The 15,092-nt window shown below is 35.9% G+C and overlaps 1 protein-coding gene across 4 annotated transcripts in view; it reads right to left on the reverse strand.

Annotated features, from left to right (window-relative positions):
• Positions 1 to 218: 218 nt before the first annotated feature.
• RNF111 (ring finger protein 111) overlaps positions 219 to 15,092 on the reverse strand; it is an 82,892-nt gene continuing 68,018 nt past the window's right edge. Inside the window, exons 8-14 of one of the 4 annotated variants that reach the window (XM_052646650.1) lie at positions 12,629 to 12,977; positions 11,111 to 11,236; positions 9,769 to 9,895; positions 5,527 to 5,619; positions 3,507 to 3,602; positions 2,360 to 2,463; positions 219 to 646 (exon numbers count right to left, since the gene is read on the reverse strand). In XM_052646650.1, coding sequence (XP_052502610.1) covers positions 529 to 646; positions 2,360 to 2,463; positions 3,507 to 3,602; positions 5,527 to 5,619; positions 9,769 to 9,895; positions 11,111 to 11,236; positions 12,629 to 12,977 — 1,013 coding nt within the window. In that variant the 3' untranslated portion in view covers positions 219 to 528. Of the gene's footprint in view, positions 647 to 2,359; positions 2,488 to 3,506; positions 3,603 to 5,526; positions 5,620 to 9,768; positions 9,896 to 11,110; positions 11,264 to 12,628; positions 12,978 to 15,092 lie in introns of all 4 variants that reach the window. The other 3 variants (XM_052646649.1, XM_052646648.1, XM_052646647.1) reach the window with 3 other exon arrangements.

Below are 15,092 nucleotides of genomic sequence, written 5' to 3' on the forward strand. Positions count from 1 at the left end.
CTCCATATTGTAAATATACAGCAGCCATTTTGTCCTAATTAAGGAATGTCTTAATACACAATATTATCATTTTCTAGAGGATCTTTATACATTAAACTAAAGTACATGATTGATTAAATTAAACGTTAGTAATGGATAAAAAAATTCATAATTCTCAAGACCTGGTACTATGTAAAAACCAAAAAGACCACAAAATTCTACTTACTAAAGCAGCTAATCTTGCCTGCAAGTTTAGGGTCACAAGCCCATAATATGTGCAAAGAAATGCAATACAAGGAACCATGCAAAAATACAGTAAAATGATACAGGAAAAATGTCAAATCTAGAAAAAAAAAAGCTTTTATAAATACATCAAAATCAACTGTATACATAAACTGTAGGTCTAGCATTAGTTGTACCATGTAGCAGAGCCAGCACTCTTAAGTTCAAGGCTTCCGAATCTGCGCAGGTAAGTCATGCCATCTTTGGTTGACTGCAGTACCAGGAGGGTGGGAATGAGAGGGAGGGGAAGAGTTCTGAAACATGGTGTCAACTTTCACTTGGCAGCTGGGCCTCAATGTCCACTCTGCAAATGGGGCACTTCTTATTGGTGATCAACCACTGGTCAACACACACTTGGTGGAAAAGGTGCATACAGGGAAGGCGTCTATTATAAGTAAACAAAACAAAAAGCAAAAGTTAATTTTATGACAAGTGCAGTGGCATTTAAACAAATGATACATGCAATACTTCAGTAATGTTCTGAAGTTACTAAACATTTTCTCTTCTGTTATTAAAAAAAAACAAACCCTCCCTACTCAAGATTATATACCTACATTAAATTAATACTTTGGGCAATGTAATGTATTAATGACCAAGATAATTAACTGTCACAGCTAAAGAATCAAATTATATAAAATCTCAAGAATTTTAAGAACCACCACAGTAACAATTATTCCAACTTTGTTTCTATACATGAGCTGCCAATTTATTAGAGTTGGCAATATGTTCCCCACAACATAATACTGTAAATATATTTTTAATATCAAATCACTGTATTTATGAAGCACTTTCCAAAAAATTCTCACTTAATTCTCTCAAAAGAATTCTGTAAACACACAGCAGCCATATTATACTAATTAAGGAATGTCTTAATATGCAATATTATTTTCTCTCTAGAGGATCTCTTTAACACATTAAAGTACATGATTGATTAAAGGTTATTAATATTGTTTCATGAGATTATTTTCATGTTATATCGTACTATGCTACTCTTCTAAAAGCAGATTAAAGAGATATGTTTGCTTTAGTACACTACACTATCAATTAGAAATGGAGAAATAAACAAAGCTTCCATGCACTAACACGCTAACATCAAACCTAACGGTAGAATAAAGGTTACTGACTTAAGCGTCAATTTCAACTTCCACCACTGTTGAGTTGTTGTACATTTCAGATTTCATATTTTGTAAAAACAGCTAAAAAGAGGTGTTCTAATTACTCTCTGACAGTATTGCCAATACTGTAAAAAACAATTATCTATATTTATAAATCTTCATTGGAAATACAGTGTCCAAACAACCTTCTATGTGATATAGTAGACAATAAAAGTTTGTAACTTTTTTTTCTCTCTTAGTCAACTGAAGAAATAGGATACAGTTGTTATATATGTTATAGAACTTGCTTCATATGGGATTATGTTACATTAGCAAAAACAGAATAGGAACAAAACAGTTACTTAACAGATTATAAAAAGAAAAGTCTAAAATATTTGGTTAGCATAATAACATTTTCTAAATCACATAGTTGCAAGAAGAAAACAGCCTACAAATTGAGAGGAAATTTTAGGACAAGATCACTTTATAAATGATGATGCAAAACATACTGCATGGAGCTACTCTGGATCCCTCTCTGTAAGCTTTGGAGAAACATTAATATACACGTTTTGGCCTCCAAAGTCTCTCAAGTTCTCCGTCCTATAAGATTCAGATAAGACAATATTGACCACAAAATCCCCCTGGCCAAGTCTTGGTGTGGCCCTAAAACAGGTAGTATATTTCTCTTTGATGTTAATACAGAAACTTAATCTTTTCACTGTTTTATTCACTATTAGAAGGCAATTCTACATATCAGAGACTGGTAACAGGGTACGCTAGGAGTAATCTTTATTTGGTTTCTGGTCTGCTTTATAATAAAATTCCTCTTATTTTGGCTGTATTGCAGGTCTGTGGGAGATTAGGTCCCCAACCAAGGACTGAATCAGCACCCTCAAGCAGCTCAAAGTGCAGAGTCTTAACGACTGGGCGACAAGAGAATTCCCTCAAATAAAATCTCTTGTCCAGTTTTGACAATGAATTTTAGATAATTAGTGTTTAGTTACCTCACATCTTCACCTTCCTCTAAAATAGACAAACAGATAGTACATTTTTCCTCTGTGTCTTCCTCAGTCCCTTCTTCCCCATCTTGTTTGCAGTGCAGTTTCCTCTGTGAGAACCAATCAGTTGTTACCTTGTTAGTAGAGATGACATTATTGAACAACTGAGTAAAGTTCGTGTTTATTTGAAAAACAAAACAAACAAAACCATACATTCACCCACGACATATTTCCCAGATAAAATTGCCATGAATTAAAGGATGAATTAAGTGACTATTATCAACAAAGTGTTCTCGTAAGACCCTTAAATAATCAGTATCAAAATTAAAAGTAACATATTCATTAGTCTGAAATCTATCATTTCTAACCCACAATCAGGATCATATATACTATTCTGTCCCATCATGAGGCACAGCCAGATACACTTCATTTCATTAATAAATGTTTCAGATAATGTTCAAAAATGAATGCTAGTTATAGTATTTAGCTTAAACAGTTGAGAGGACTTACATTTAATGGTAATACCCCATTAATAATCTTAGGAAAAGGGTGAAAAATACAACGAACAGTCATTTTCAAACTTCATTAGTCTCTACAGTATAGAACATTGTTTGTTGAAAGAAATTTATTTAACATGCCTACTGCACATCATCTAGATGTAACGCTACATAAGGATATAAGGGTAGAATGTAAGAAATGTAGGTCAATTAAGTTCCCATCCAAACAACTGATTAGCTGAATTATGGTACCACTATAGGATGGAATTCTGTATAAGCTATTAGTAAGAATACAGGTCATCCGTAGGTGCTGATATAGAATAAAAAGAAAATGGACAAAAACTGTATGCATATTAGCCCCTTTGAGTTATTTTCAAAAGTGGAAGAAAAAAAAAATATATATGCACATTATTAAAAATACTTGGAAGATTACCTAAGAAATCTTTAAGCATGATTTTTCTTCTGGGAAGGAAAACTAGGATCATTAGAGTAACAGACTTCAATTTATAGTTTTAGATTTTTTAACCGTATGCATATATTGTTTTAATAATAAAAAAAATGTAGTTGATAGATTCCACAAACTTGAAAAAAGTCCATGATATTAAATGTTATGCATTTCAACAATAATGTAGATGTTTCACAGAATAAATGCTTACCTTTTTGTATTTATGTGGATATGTACATCTTTCAATTGTCCCCTGGGATGCTCCACGATTAACATTTCCTAATCTTTCTTCTAAATGAATAAGTTCCTGAAGAAGAATAATAACCAGTATTAAAAGCCAGCATTATTATTCCTTGAACAGCACAATCAGTATTGTGAAAGCAATAAAGTACCATATTTATAAACATGCCATGTAAATAGAGTATTCAAAACCCATATATGGTAAGGCAAATGGCTGTTTAATTCTCAGCTAACTGAAGTGGTATGACAAAGTTATCTTGGTAGACTAGAGCAACGTATTACGACATGATCCTATATAAGTCAGTAAGCATGTATGCATCTAGAAGATGAAGTCACTGCAGTAAAATAGAGAAACAAGTCAAACAATAATTCTTGATTCCAAATTCCAAACTGACATGAAGAAACAAAACTTTAATCATATCTAAATGATCTGTTCTTCCAGAAAATTCAAAGATATTTAGCAAAAAACTGAATTACTTAGGTTTGTTTTTCTATAGCAATGCTTCTCTAAAAACTAAGCTTAGTCAAAAAGCATTAGGCATTGATTATAGTAGAAAAAATATTTTCAAAACCTAAATGTTTTCCTAGAAGAATGGTTAAATAAATTATATTCATCTACCCATGAGAATATCAGAACTATCAAAAACAATGTACTAGTCAAAAAACTGATAGTACTTATTTCCCAGATATATTGCAAAGAGTAAATTTATAGAAAGAATGTTATCACTAAATTCTAATGTATTACAAGCATCACATGGGTTAAGTAAAGCATATAAGTCTAGTGCATTTAAAAAATTTTTAACTTCTTATTTTGTATTGGGGTAGAGCCAATTAACAATGCTGTGATAGTTTCTAGTGAATAGCAAAGGGACTCGGCACATACAATACATGTATACATTCTCCCTCAAACTCCCCTCCCATCCAGGCTGCCACAAACACTGAGCACAGTTTCACGTACTACATTTACTAAAAAAAAAAAAGAAGCATTAAGGTTCTTCTAGCACATTTAATGGTATGGTTCTTTATCTGATATTTATATTTATTTAATAAAATTCTCAACATTCAGAAAACGAAGATCATGGCATCTGGTCCCACCACTTCATGGCAAGTAGATGGGGAAACAGTGGAAACAGTGTCAGACTTTTATTTTTGGGGGGCTCCAAAAATCACTGCAGATGGTGACTGCAGCCATGAAATTAAAAGATGCTTACTCCTTGGAAGGAAAGTTATGACCAACCTAGATAGCATATTCAAAAGCAGAGACATTACTTTGCCAACAAAGGTCCGTCTAGTCAAGGCTGTGGTCTTTCCAGTGGTCATGTATGGATGTGAGAGTTGGACTGTGAAGAAGGCTGAGCGCTGAAGAATAGATGCTTTTGAACTGTGGTGTTGGAGAAGACTCTTGAGAGTTCCTTGGACTGCAAGGAGATCCAACCAGTCCATTCTGAAGGAGATCAGCCCTGGGATTTCTTTGGAAGGAATGATGCTAAAGCTGAAACTCCAGTACTTTGGCCACCTCATGCGAAGAGTTGACTCATTGGAAAAGACTCTGATGCTGGGAGGGATTGGGGGCAGGAGGAGAAGGGGACGACAGAGGATGAGATGGCTGGATGGCATCACTGACTCGATGGACGTGAGTCTGAGTGAACTCCGGGAGTTGGTGATGGACAGTGAGGCCTGGAGTGCTGCGATTCATGGGGTCGCACAGAGTCGGACACGACTGAACGACTGAACTAAATAAATTTCTACATTCTTCTATTATTAGATATTTTCAATTACTCTTCTTCAATATTTGGGTAATTTCTGATGCTAAGATTAATATTACTAATAAATCTTTCTATAATAATCCCTAGAATCAATATAGATGTGTTACTGCCTTTTGATTCTCAGTCACTGCAGCAATCCTATACTTGTAACTATTAATATTACACATACTCTCTTTTTACATTACAGATATTGTGGCAAATATCTTCATTAATGCTATTACATACCTCAAAATTGCCCCTGAAAGGACCTCTGAATGATGTTCCATCCAAGCCTGATGAAATGTAACGAATGTGAGGATAGCCTGCCATGTCAGGAACCTATTTGAAGAGAACAGGTAAGCTAAATGAATTCAGAACAGGCTCAAGTTTTATTGCTGCCATCGAATAATTCAGATACTCAATTTTCTCCACATAGCTTCTCAAAAAAATCAACTTCAGGAAGTATACATAACTCCTAAAACGGCATTGTGTTAACAGGTTCCTCTTCAAAAATGATCTCATTTATAATAACTTTTAAATTATCATCAGAAGGAAAAAAATAGAAACAGCAGTTCCATGAGATAACAGATTCTCTTCTACTTGATTTATTTTGCACAAAGAATCCTAAGTAGGGAATACTCAAACCTAAGAATGATGCTCTTAGTAGCCTAAACATATACAGAGCAAAATTTTCATAAGATCTGGTCAATTTCATACAATATTATACAGTAGTTAGCCTTCAATTAAAATAAATAAATTTATATTAAAAAAAGATCTGGTCAATTTCAGAGAGCTTTATTATACAGTATTAAGAAATAGAAATGCATAAAATTTTCTAACAAAACTTAATTTCAGGATAAAAGTTTTATTTCCCTTTCTCTAGGTTCAATATCTATTTTGTCAGCATTCACAGTAACTCTATAGTACATTAACTACCATGAATAACAAAGGCACCTTTGGCTGCTCTTTTGGTTTGGTTCTATTAGTGAAAGTTTAACAGTTTCTAATTTTTTGTTAGCTAAGGTCAATCTTCACAATCTTATTTGTGAGCTCACCTACTTGACAGAATTTGTTTGTAACTCCAAAATCAATAGTTGTGCTCTCACAAGTCATTCATAGACCTGCACAGAGCAGCAAAAAAATCTAAGTTACCCAATACATGCTCCCAGCTGAGGAAGAAGACCCTGCCCACTTGTTTCAGTTCTTACACTGTAAACAAGTGTCTTTTTTGCAATGTTTTTCACATTTTTGTACTTTGTATAGGTCATTCTGTTGTTTAAACTGATCCCCAAACATAATGCTTAATTATTAGTTAGGGTTCCTAAGTGCAAGAAGGCTGTGACATGCCTTATGGAGAAAATATGTGTACATAAGCTTCATTCAGGCATGAGTTATGGTATCATGAGCTTGGCCATGTGCTCAATGTCAATGAATCAACAGTATATACCAAACAAGGTGTCTCTAAACAGAAAAATACATTACAACAAGGTTATGCATTGGTTGTTGGGACTGGAGGTTTGCAATAACCTAGGGCTGTATTTACCCTGGGAATAATGGTTCAATATCTATTTTGTCAGCATTCACAGTAACTCTACAGTACATTAACTACCATGAATAACAAGAGCTGACCGTAGTGTTAGGAAAGGGATATTCTAAGACCATTCTTGCATTTTTATAAACAAATCTCCAGAATTATGTGGCTTCTACTAAATCATAATACACTTCTAGCATGTTTTACAGCTTTAAAAGACAGTTCACACATGGAAAAGCATTTAAAATAAGCAATAATTTTTACCCTTTAAATAGTCTATTATTTAAGTATCTGCAACTTTCCTTATAATCAAGATCAATAGTATCCAGCTCTAAGCAGATAACCTATCTTCCTACACATCTCCAAGAGAAATGAAAAAATCAGAAAGGAACTCAGGCCTTCCAAATTACTTAAAACCTGCACGTCTCTTGTAACCCTCTCTAGCCTCCTTTCTCTAACTTTTAGGGATAAGCTTCCTCTTTCTCTTACCCAAAGGTGAGCTCTATCATTTGCTCCCTCTTTCTCTTGTTTCCCCAACCTGGACCATCCTTAACTGCTACCCACCCTTTTCCTGTATGTCTTCAAACAAGTCCTCCCTGTTACCACTGTTTCGTCTTAAACCTAAAATTACCTTCAAGTTTCTCCAAACCCAGGTTGTCTCTCTAATCCTAATAGTGAGAGAGTGTTACTCACTTAGTTGTGTCCGATTCTTTGCCACCCCATGGACTAGAGCCCGCCAGGCTCCTCTATTCATGGAACTCTTCAGGCAAAAATACTGGAGTGGGTACCCATTCCTTTCTCCAGGGGATTGCACCTACCCAGGGACTGAACCTAGGTCTCCAGCATTGCAGGCAGATTCTTTACCATCTGAGCCACCAAGGAACAATCAATCGTGGACTAAATGCCAATGCTATTTCCCACTTTCCCTTCACAGCCAAGTTTATAAGGCAAGTAGTTTATATTCAATCTCCACATATTTTAACTTTCCCTACCTTACTGTGATCTAAGAGGCACCCCAGCCTCCATCCCTCACCATTACTGAAATCACTTTGACAAAAGCTGCCAGAAATCACTCTAATGCCAAATGCATTCAACATTTTTCAAACTTTACTTTTTTGTGATGAAACACTACTGACCATATTATTTTGACATTATTCTAACTGTTTCTCCTCATTACCCTAGCCAATTCTTGGAATTATTTGTTTGAAGTACAGTTGTTGTTGTTGTTGTTGTTGTTTAGTTGCTAAGTTGCGTCTGACTCTTTTGTGACCACATGGACTGTAGCCTGCCAGGTTCCTCTTAGCACTGAGCCACCCAGGAGGCCCTGAAATACAGTATTATCATTTAAATACATTATTATTATTGGCCAAGGTTCTTTCAATCTCTCATCAGTTTGCACATTTTTCTTAGAAGTCTAATCCTCTTCCATGGATTCATGTAATATGACAGACATGTGACACATGTAATATTTTATATTGACAGATCACAACCTATCTTTAACTCTAAGACCAGTTTATTCTTTGGAGATCCAGACCATAAACCCAACTTCCTACTGGACAGTCCACCCTGACACATATATCTCAGATTCAATATGTCCAAAATCTAACTCACCTAACCCCTTCCCTAAATTCTCATCTAATATTCTCCAAATTAGTGAATGGCAGCACCAAACATACACCTAACAACCAAAGCTAGATATCTGGGAATCATCTTAAATATTACTCAAACAGAGCCCATCATTTTTAGGTCAACTGCCACTGCCCTTGTTCAAGCATTCATCAACTTTCATCTCTTCTACTATAATGCGTCCTTGCTTCCATCATGAAACCTATTTTCCACACAACTGAAGAGATGGTCTATTTAGGTGCAATCTGATTAAATCATTCTAACAACATAAACATGATCAAGACATTACTCTTTCAATGAAGCCTGAGTTCTAGTTTCTTGGCAGTGCACATATTTCATTGCTGAGTAACCTTCACCCCTAAGATCTAGAAACAGCAACTTGGATTTCCCTGTGCTTATGCTATCTGATGGAGAAGGCAATGGCACCTCACTCCAGTACTCTTGCCTGGAAAATCCCATGGACAGAGGAGCCTGGTGGGCTGCAGTCCATGGGGTCGCTAACGGTCGGACACGACTGAGCAACTTCACTTTCACTTTTTACTTTCATGCATTGGAGAAGGAAATGGCAACCCACTCCAGTGTTCTTGCCTGGAGAATCCCAGGGGCGAGGGAGCCTGGTGGGCTGCCGTCTATGGGGTCACATAGAGCTGGACACGACTGAAGTGACTTAGCAATAGCAATAGCAATAGCAATATGATATCTGAAAGCTCTTTACATGATGTAGTCACTTTAAGAGTACCATTCTCAATTTCAAAGCTTGCTTAGAAGTTGCATGTATAGTAAAGTGTCTTAGAAACCTTCTCTTCAATACTTCTACCCCTACAAAACTACTCACTTCTCGGTATTATGCAATATGTATTATGTGAAAAGAAAACTCAATTTTTGCTGAATTTGCTCTTTAGAACTCAAACTGGTATCAACAAAATCTGAATCTGCTCAAATCAGTTACAGAGAATTAGTAGAGTCTTTCTACTGATCAGAAAATAAAGTGTGAATGCATCAGAACAGACCCATTACCATTTATGATGATAAAGCAGATATCCCACTAAAAGCGGATAAAGATTATCATGTTGGTATAAACTGTTGGTATAAAAAATGTCATTTTTTACATCAAGAAGAGTATATGTAACACTGCAGATACAAACACATATTTTACTGTATCTAATATCTTCTTATAGCACAATTTCAATCTAATAATAATAATTCTAATCCTCTACTGAAACACCTATTAACAACTAATACATTTAAAATATTTCCAAAACATAATTTAGAAAAGGAAGAACAGTTTTTGAAGGCAACTATGTCAGAATTTTGAAATCTTCCTATTTTACCATTAAAGGTAGAGCTCCTAATTGCAGGTGATGAAGCCGAGGTGGTGCATGGTAATGGGCCAAGTGAGGATGCAATGCTCCAGGTGTATAAGTAGCTGCAGTTACTCCAGCTTCAATTCCCAGTTCCCTGACAAAGGAGAACAGTTTAAATGTTAGACATCCTTACAGTGTCTATTATCAACAGAAATGCAGGAGTATGTTTACATTTTTTAATGTCATCTGAAGATTCTTATCTTACTTAGCTGAGAAAAAAAGATAATTTAGCCCAAAAGATAAACTAATAATTTCAAGTTCATTTTAGAAACCAAAATTCAAAGGTTCAACTTTGTGACCATGAGGAGCAAGGCATCTGTATCCAGTTTCACACCTTACAAAGGAAGGACATATGAGTGGCCCTAAGGTTCCTTCCAATCTAAAAGTCTGATTTTTTATAAGAAGCATATACAATTGAGTTTACTTTTTTGGTTTATATGAATATTGCCCCCAGGTCTTTTGTTTGTTGGATAGTGCCTCTGGATTGTTGGCATCAAGGATAATTCGAAGAGTAAATACTTCCGTACCTTATACAGCAAGGGTAAACAAAATTTTAGAAAGTAAAACTGGTAAATATCAAATCTTCATTTATTTATTCTCATTTTATATTCTGTCTGAAAAGTCACTGTGGATCAAGATCTCAATAGCTACCTATAGACAACAGATTCAGAAAGAAAATTAATGCAAATTTGCCTCCATTTCTCTAGGAAATAACTCAAGCCTGGAGGATCCAGGCTGAATTTCCCTTATCAATAGCAGGGGTTAAGGGAGGTACAGCAAACCTGAGTACAAAGGTGGGGGTGCTGGATAAAGACGATGAAAAATTTAGGGGTTTTACTTTGATGGTAGATCTCTGAGAAACAACAACAAAAAAGTTCTATTCCAGTTTGACAGGGTTCCCTGCCCTAGAACTCAAGTTGCTACTCTTTCCTCCCCAAGTCTCTTATGACTCACCCAGAGACAGTGAGTCACAGCTAAGCTGTAATTCAGTTTCTCTGTATTATCCTTTAAAAAAAATTTATATATCTAGCTATTTGCTGTGCTTAGGTTTTAGTTGCAACACTCAGGATCTTCAATCTTGTTGTGACGTGTGGGATCTTTACTTGCGGAATGCGAACTCTTAGTTGCAGCGTGTGAGATCTAGTTCCTTGACCAGGGATCGAACCCAGACTCCCTGCATTCAAAGTCCAGTCTCAGCCACTGGACCACCAGGCAAGTCCCCACATTACCCTTCCCCTACAAAATATCTCTTCCAACCTTTTCTACCACAAGAAACTGATCACAGCTCTGAAATAAATAATATACTGACCAGGCAGATCTCTCCGGAGCCTGTCGAGGATGTGAGGACATAGTCTGAGGCACATGAATATGATGCCCGTGACCATAATTTGGGTGCATCCTATGTGGATGGGGTGGGGGGCGTTCATGTGCCCGCCTGGAAACACAGAACACAAAAAGACCACTGGAAATAATTGAATAATTGGTTATTTCTTAATGTAGAAAAAAAACAATCTAGTATCAATATTATAAACATCTATAGATTAGTCTTGAAATTAACTCTGTAACAATAAACTTAATGATTAACAATAAATCAAGAAACCATAGTCCCACAAATTCTCACTACTCATTTATTTCAATGTCTCCAATCCAAATATCATCCAAGGGAAAAAACAGTATCTTTATAATATGGCAGATATTTTAAATAGAATAACGGGAACTAAATGAAAATAAAATTTAAAAAATTAATACTCCAGCATATGCTTCAGACACAAGGAAGTTGTTTATATAAACATATAAAACAGAAGAAATGGAAACTACCTTGCTTCATCTTTCTGCTATAATAATACTCATCCATTTTAATGGATAAAACTTCTAAGTTAAAAAAAAAAACTTCTAAGGAAAAAATTTAACCTGTGCATTTTCTTCAAACACATGCAAATACATGTCAACACATCTGGGAAACTGGTATTACTTCTATTCACACTCTTTATTCATCAGTCCAGCTTACTATATTTTCTCTTTCTAAAGTCTGTCAAATTTACAAATGTAAATGGTAACAAAGTTCTAAACGAATGGCACTTGAGAAAAAAACAGTTCTAGAGATTCATTTTTATAGTTTAATTCTCATTTTCTACTAGTTTCAAACACATATACAGAGTTTTCATGTTTAACCTTAATGATTCAGAACAAGTAATTTTCTAGATACTGGAAGAGAGAAATATTAATTGGCAACTTTCTATATAAAGAGGCACTGTATTAAAATGACAAAAATAGTCACAGATTCTAAATATAACCTTAAATTATATAACTAAAGAAAAAAGTTACACAAGAGCCAGATCATTGATTAAATCAAGAGTCTGCAAACATTCTGTAAGGGCCAAATACTTAATACTGCTTGCTCTATAGGCCACATGGTTTCTGTTCTAACTACTCAACTTGGTTTTTGTAGTGTAAAAGAAGCTACAGACAATATATAGATGAACCAATGTAGTAGCCATTTTCCTGCATAACTTTAATAGGCAGGCAGAATAAGCCCAACAAAGTACACTGCCCCAAATTAGAACATCAGATCCTGAGTTTTCCAAAGAAAACAAAAAGTTCTTTTTGTTTTTATAGTCTTTTCATATGAAATAACCTGATATAAAAATTTTATGTCAGCACCTACAACTCAGGATAAGACATTCTGGTTAGTAAAAAATTAATTTCCTAGTGAACTGAGGATTAAGTATAGCTATATCGCTTCTGAAGACTTCACAGTTTTAAAAGCCAATGGAAATAGAAGGCAAAGAATAAAGGGTGATTATCTTTCTAAAAACGTAGAACATACGTTGGGTGCTGCATCATTCTCCTTCTTTGAACTTCCATCCTCTGCATCATTTCATGAGGGTGCAGTCTTTGTGCTGGAGGTGCTGTGGCTGGAATATGGTGTGAAATTGGCTGGTGTGTGGGAGGAAGATGCTGAGGGATTGGTGCAGCTGTACTGGCTAAATGAGTTGGAGGTGGGGGTGCCACGGGGTGAGATGTTGCATGAGACGATATTTGAGAATGGAAAGCATGAACAGGATGAGGAATAACATAATCCACTTGAGGTGGAGGCTGAGTCTGAGGAGGAGGGTTTCCATGAGAGTGGGGGCAGGCAGAGGTTTGATGATGAAGTGGTCTTGTCAAAGAAGCATCTGTAAGAAAAGCACAAGCACCACAACCTTAAACATATATTGCCATAACACATTCATGTTATACTTTACAAACATATTAGTGTATTTTATTTTATAAATACTTTATCAATGCTTGAGTCTGCTTAGTCTTGTTTGGCAACCTGCTTTCTTCTTTGAGTAATCATAGGTATCTTCTCAAGTCAATATATATAGCTTTACTTCATTCACAGCATTTCATTACAAGCTAAGCTAAGCTAAGTCACTTCAGTCGTGTCCGACTCTGTGCGACCCCACAGACAGCAGCCCACCAGGCTCCCCCGTCCCTGGGATTCTCCAGGCAAGAACACTGGAGTGGGTTGCCATTTCCTTCTCTTCATTACAAGAAGGCACCAAAATTTATTGAAGAAATCGCCATTGATAAAAACTGGAAGCAGACCAAAGCTGCAATAAACATCTCTGTGTATAATTCCCCTTGTGCTCTCTTTCATACATGCCCATGTACACGAGTGTCTGAACACAAAGGCACACATTCATACACACCACTCACAGAAAGTTTCTATAGCATAAATTCCTATAAGCAGTTCTGAGTCTGAAAGAATAATTTAAATTCAGATTACTGTTGTTGATCATGTTCGACTCTTTGTTATTCCATGGACTGCAGCACGCCAGGCTTCCTCGTCCTTTACTATCTCCCAGAGTTTGCTGAAACTCATGTCCACTGAGTCAATGATGCCATTCAACCATTTCATCCTCTGTTGCACCCTTCTCTTGCCCTCAGTCTTTCCCAGCATCAGGGAAAGATTGGCTCTTCACATCAGGTGGCCAAAATATTGGAGCTTTAGCTTCAGCATCAGTTCTTCCAATGATATTCAGAGTTCATTTCCTTTAGGATTGACTGGTTTGATATCCTTGCTGTCCAAGGGACTGTCAGAGTCTTCTCCAACATCACAGTTCAAAAGCATCAATTCTTTGGTGCTCAACCTTCTTTATGGTTCAACTCTCATATCCATACATGACTACTGGAAAAACCATAGCTTTGATTATATGGACCTTTGTTGGCAAAGTGATGTCTCTGCTTTTTAACATAGTGGCTAGGTTTGTCATAGCTATTACTACAAGGAGCAAGTGCTTTTAATTCCGTGGCTGCAGTCACCATCCACAGCAATTTTGGAGCCCAAGGAAATAAATAAAGTCTGCCACTGTTTCCATTTTTTCCCCCATCTATTTCCATGAAGTGATGTGACTAGGTACCATGACCTTAGTTTTCTGAATGCTGAGTTTCAAGCCAGCTTTTTCACTCTCCTCTTTCACCTTCATCAAGGGGCTCTTTAGTTCCTCTTTGCTTTCTACCATTAGGGTGGTATCACCTGCACATCTGAGATTATTGAGGTTATTTCTCTCAGCAATCTTGATTCCAGCTTGTGCTTCATCCAGCCCAGCATTTTGCATGATGTACTCTGCATATAAGTTAAATAAGCAGGGTGATAATATACAGCTTTGACGTATTTCTTTCCCAGTTTGAACCAGTCAGTTGTTCCTTGTAAGGTCCTAACTGTTGCTTCTCGGCCCACATACAGGTTTCTCAGGTGGCAGGTAAGGTGCTCTGGTATTCTCATCTCTTTAAGAGCTTTTCACAGTTTGTTGTGATCCACTAGTGTAGTCAATGAAGCAGAAGTAAATGTTTTTCTGGGATTCCCTTGCTTTTTCTAGGATCCAGCAGATGTTGGCCATTTGATCTAAATTCAGATACTAGTTGACAAAACACCTTTCCCAAAAGTTTACCATAATTAATTACCATCAACAGTACATGAGAGTTCCTGACTAATTACACTGTCACATTTTTTACATGCTAATCAGAAAAAAATTTTGTATTCATTAATCAATTATATTTCTTCCCAGAATTATCTATTCACATTCTTAGCTTATAATTCACCTTTTTCTTATTGACTTATAAGTATTCCTTGTATACATGGGAGCTTTGTCATAAGAAAAAGTATAGTATAAACATTGTCATAGTATAAACATTTTTCCAAATTGTCTCTTGGCAATTTTACTTTGCCATAAGTGTTTTGCTTTTGTAAAATCAAATGTATAAATTATATATTTATAAACGCATAAACCATGTTTTCTTTCATC

This window comes from Budorcas taxicolor, chromosome 10, assembly GCF_023091745.1.
Source record: "Budorcas taxicolor isolate Tak-1 chromosome 10, Takin1.1, whole genome shotgun sequence".
Classification (NCBI taxonomy): domain Eukaryota; kingdom Metazoa; phylum Chordata; class Mammalia; order Artiodactyla; family Bovidae; genus Budorcas; species Budorcas taxicolor.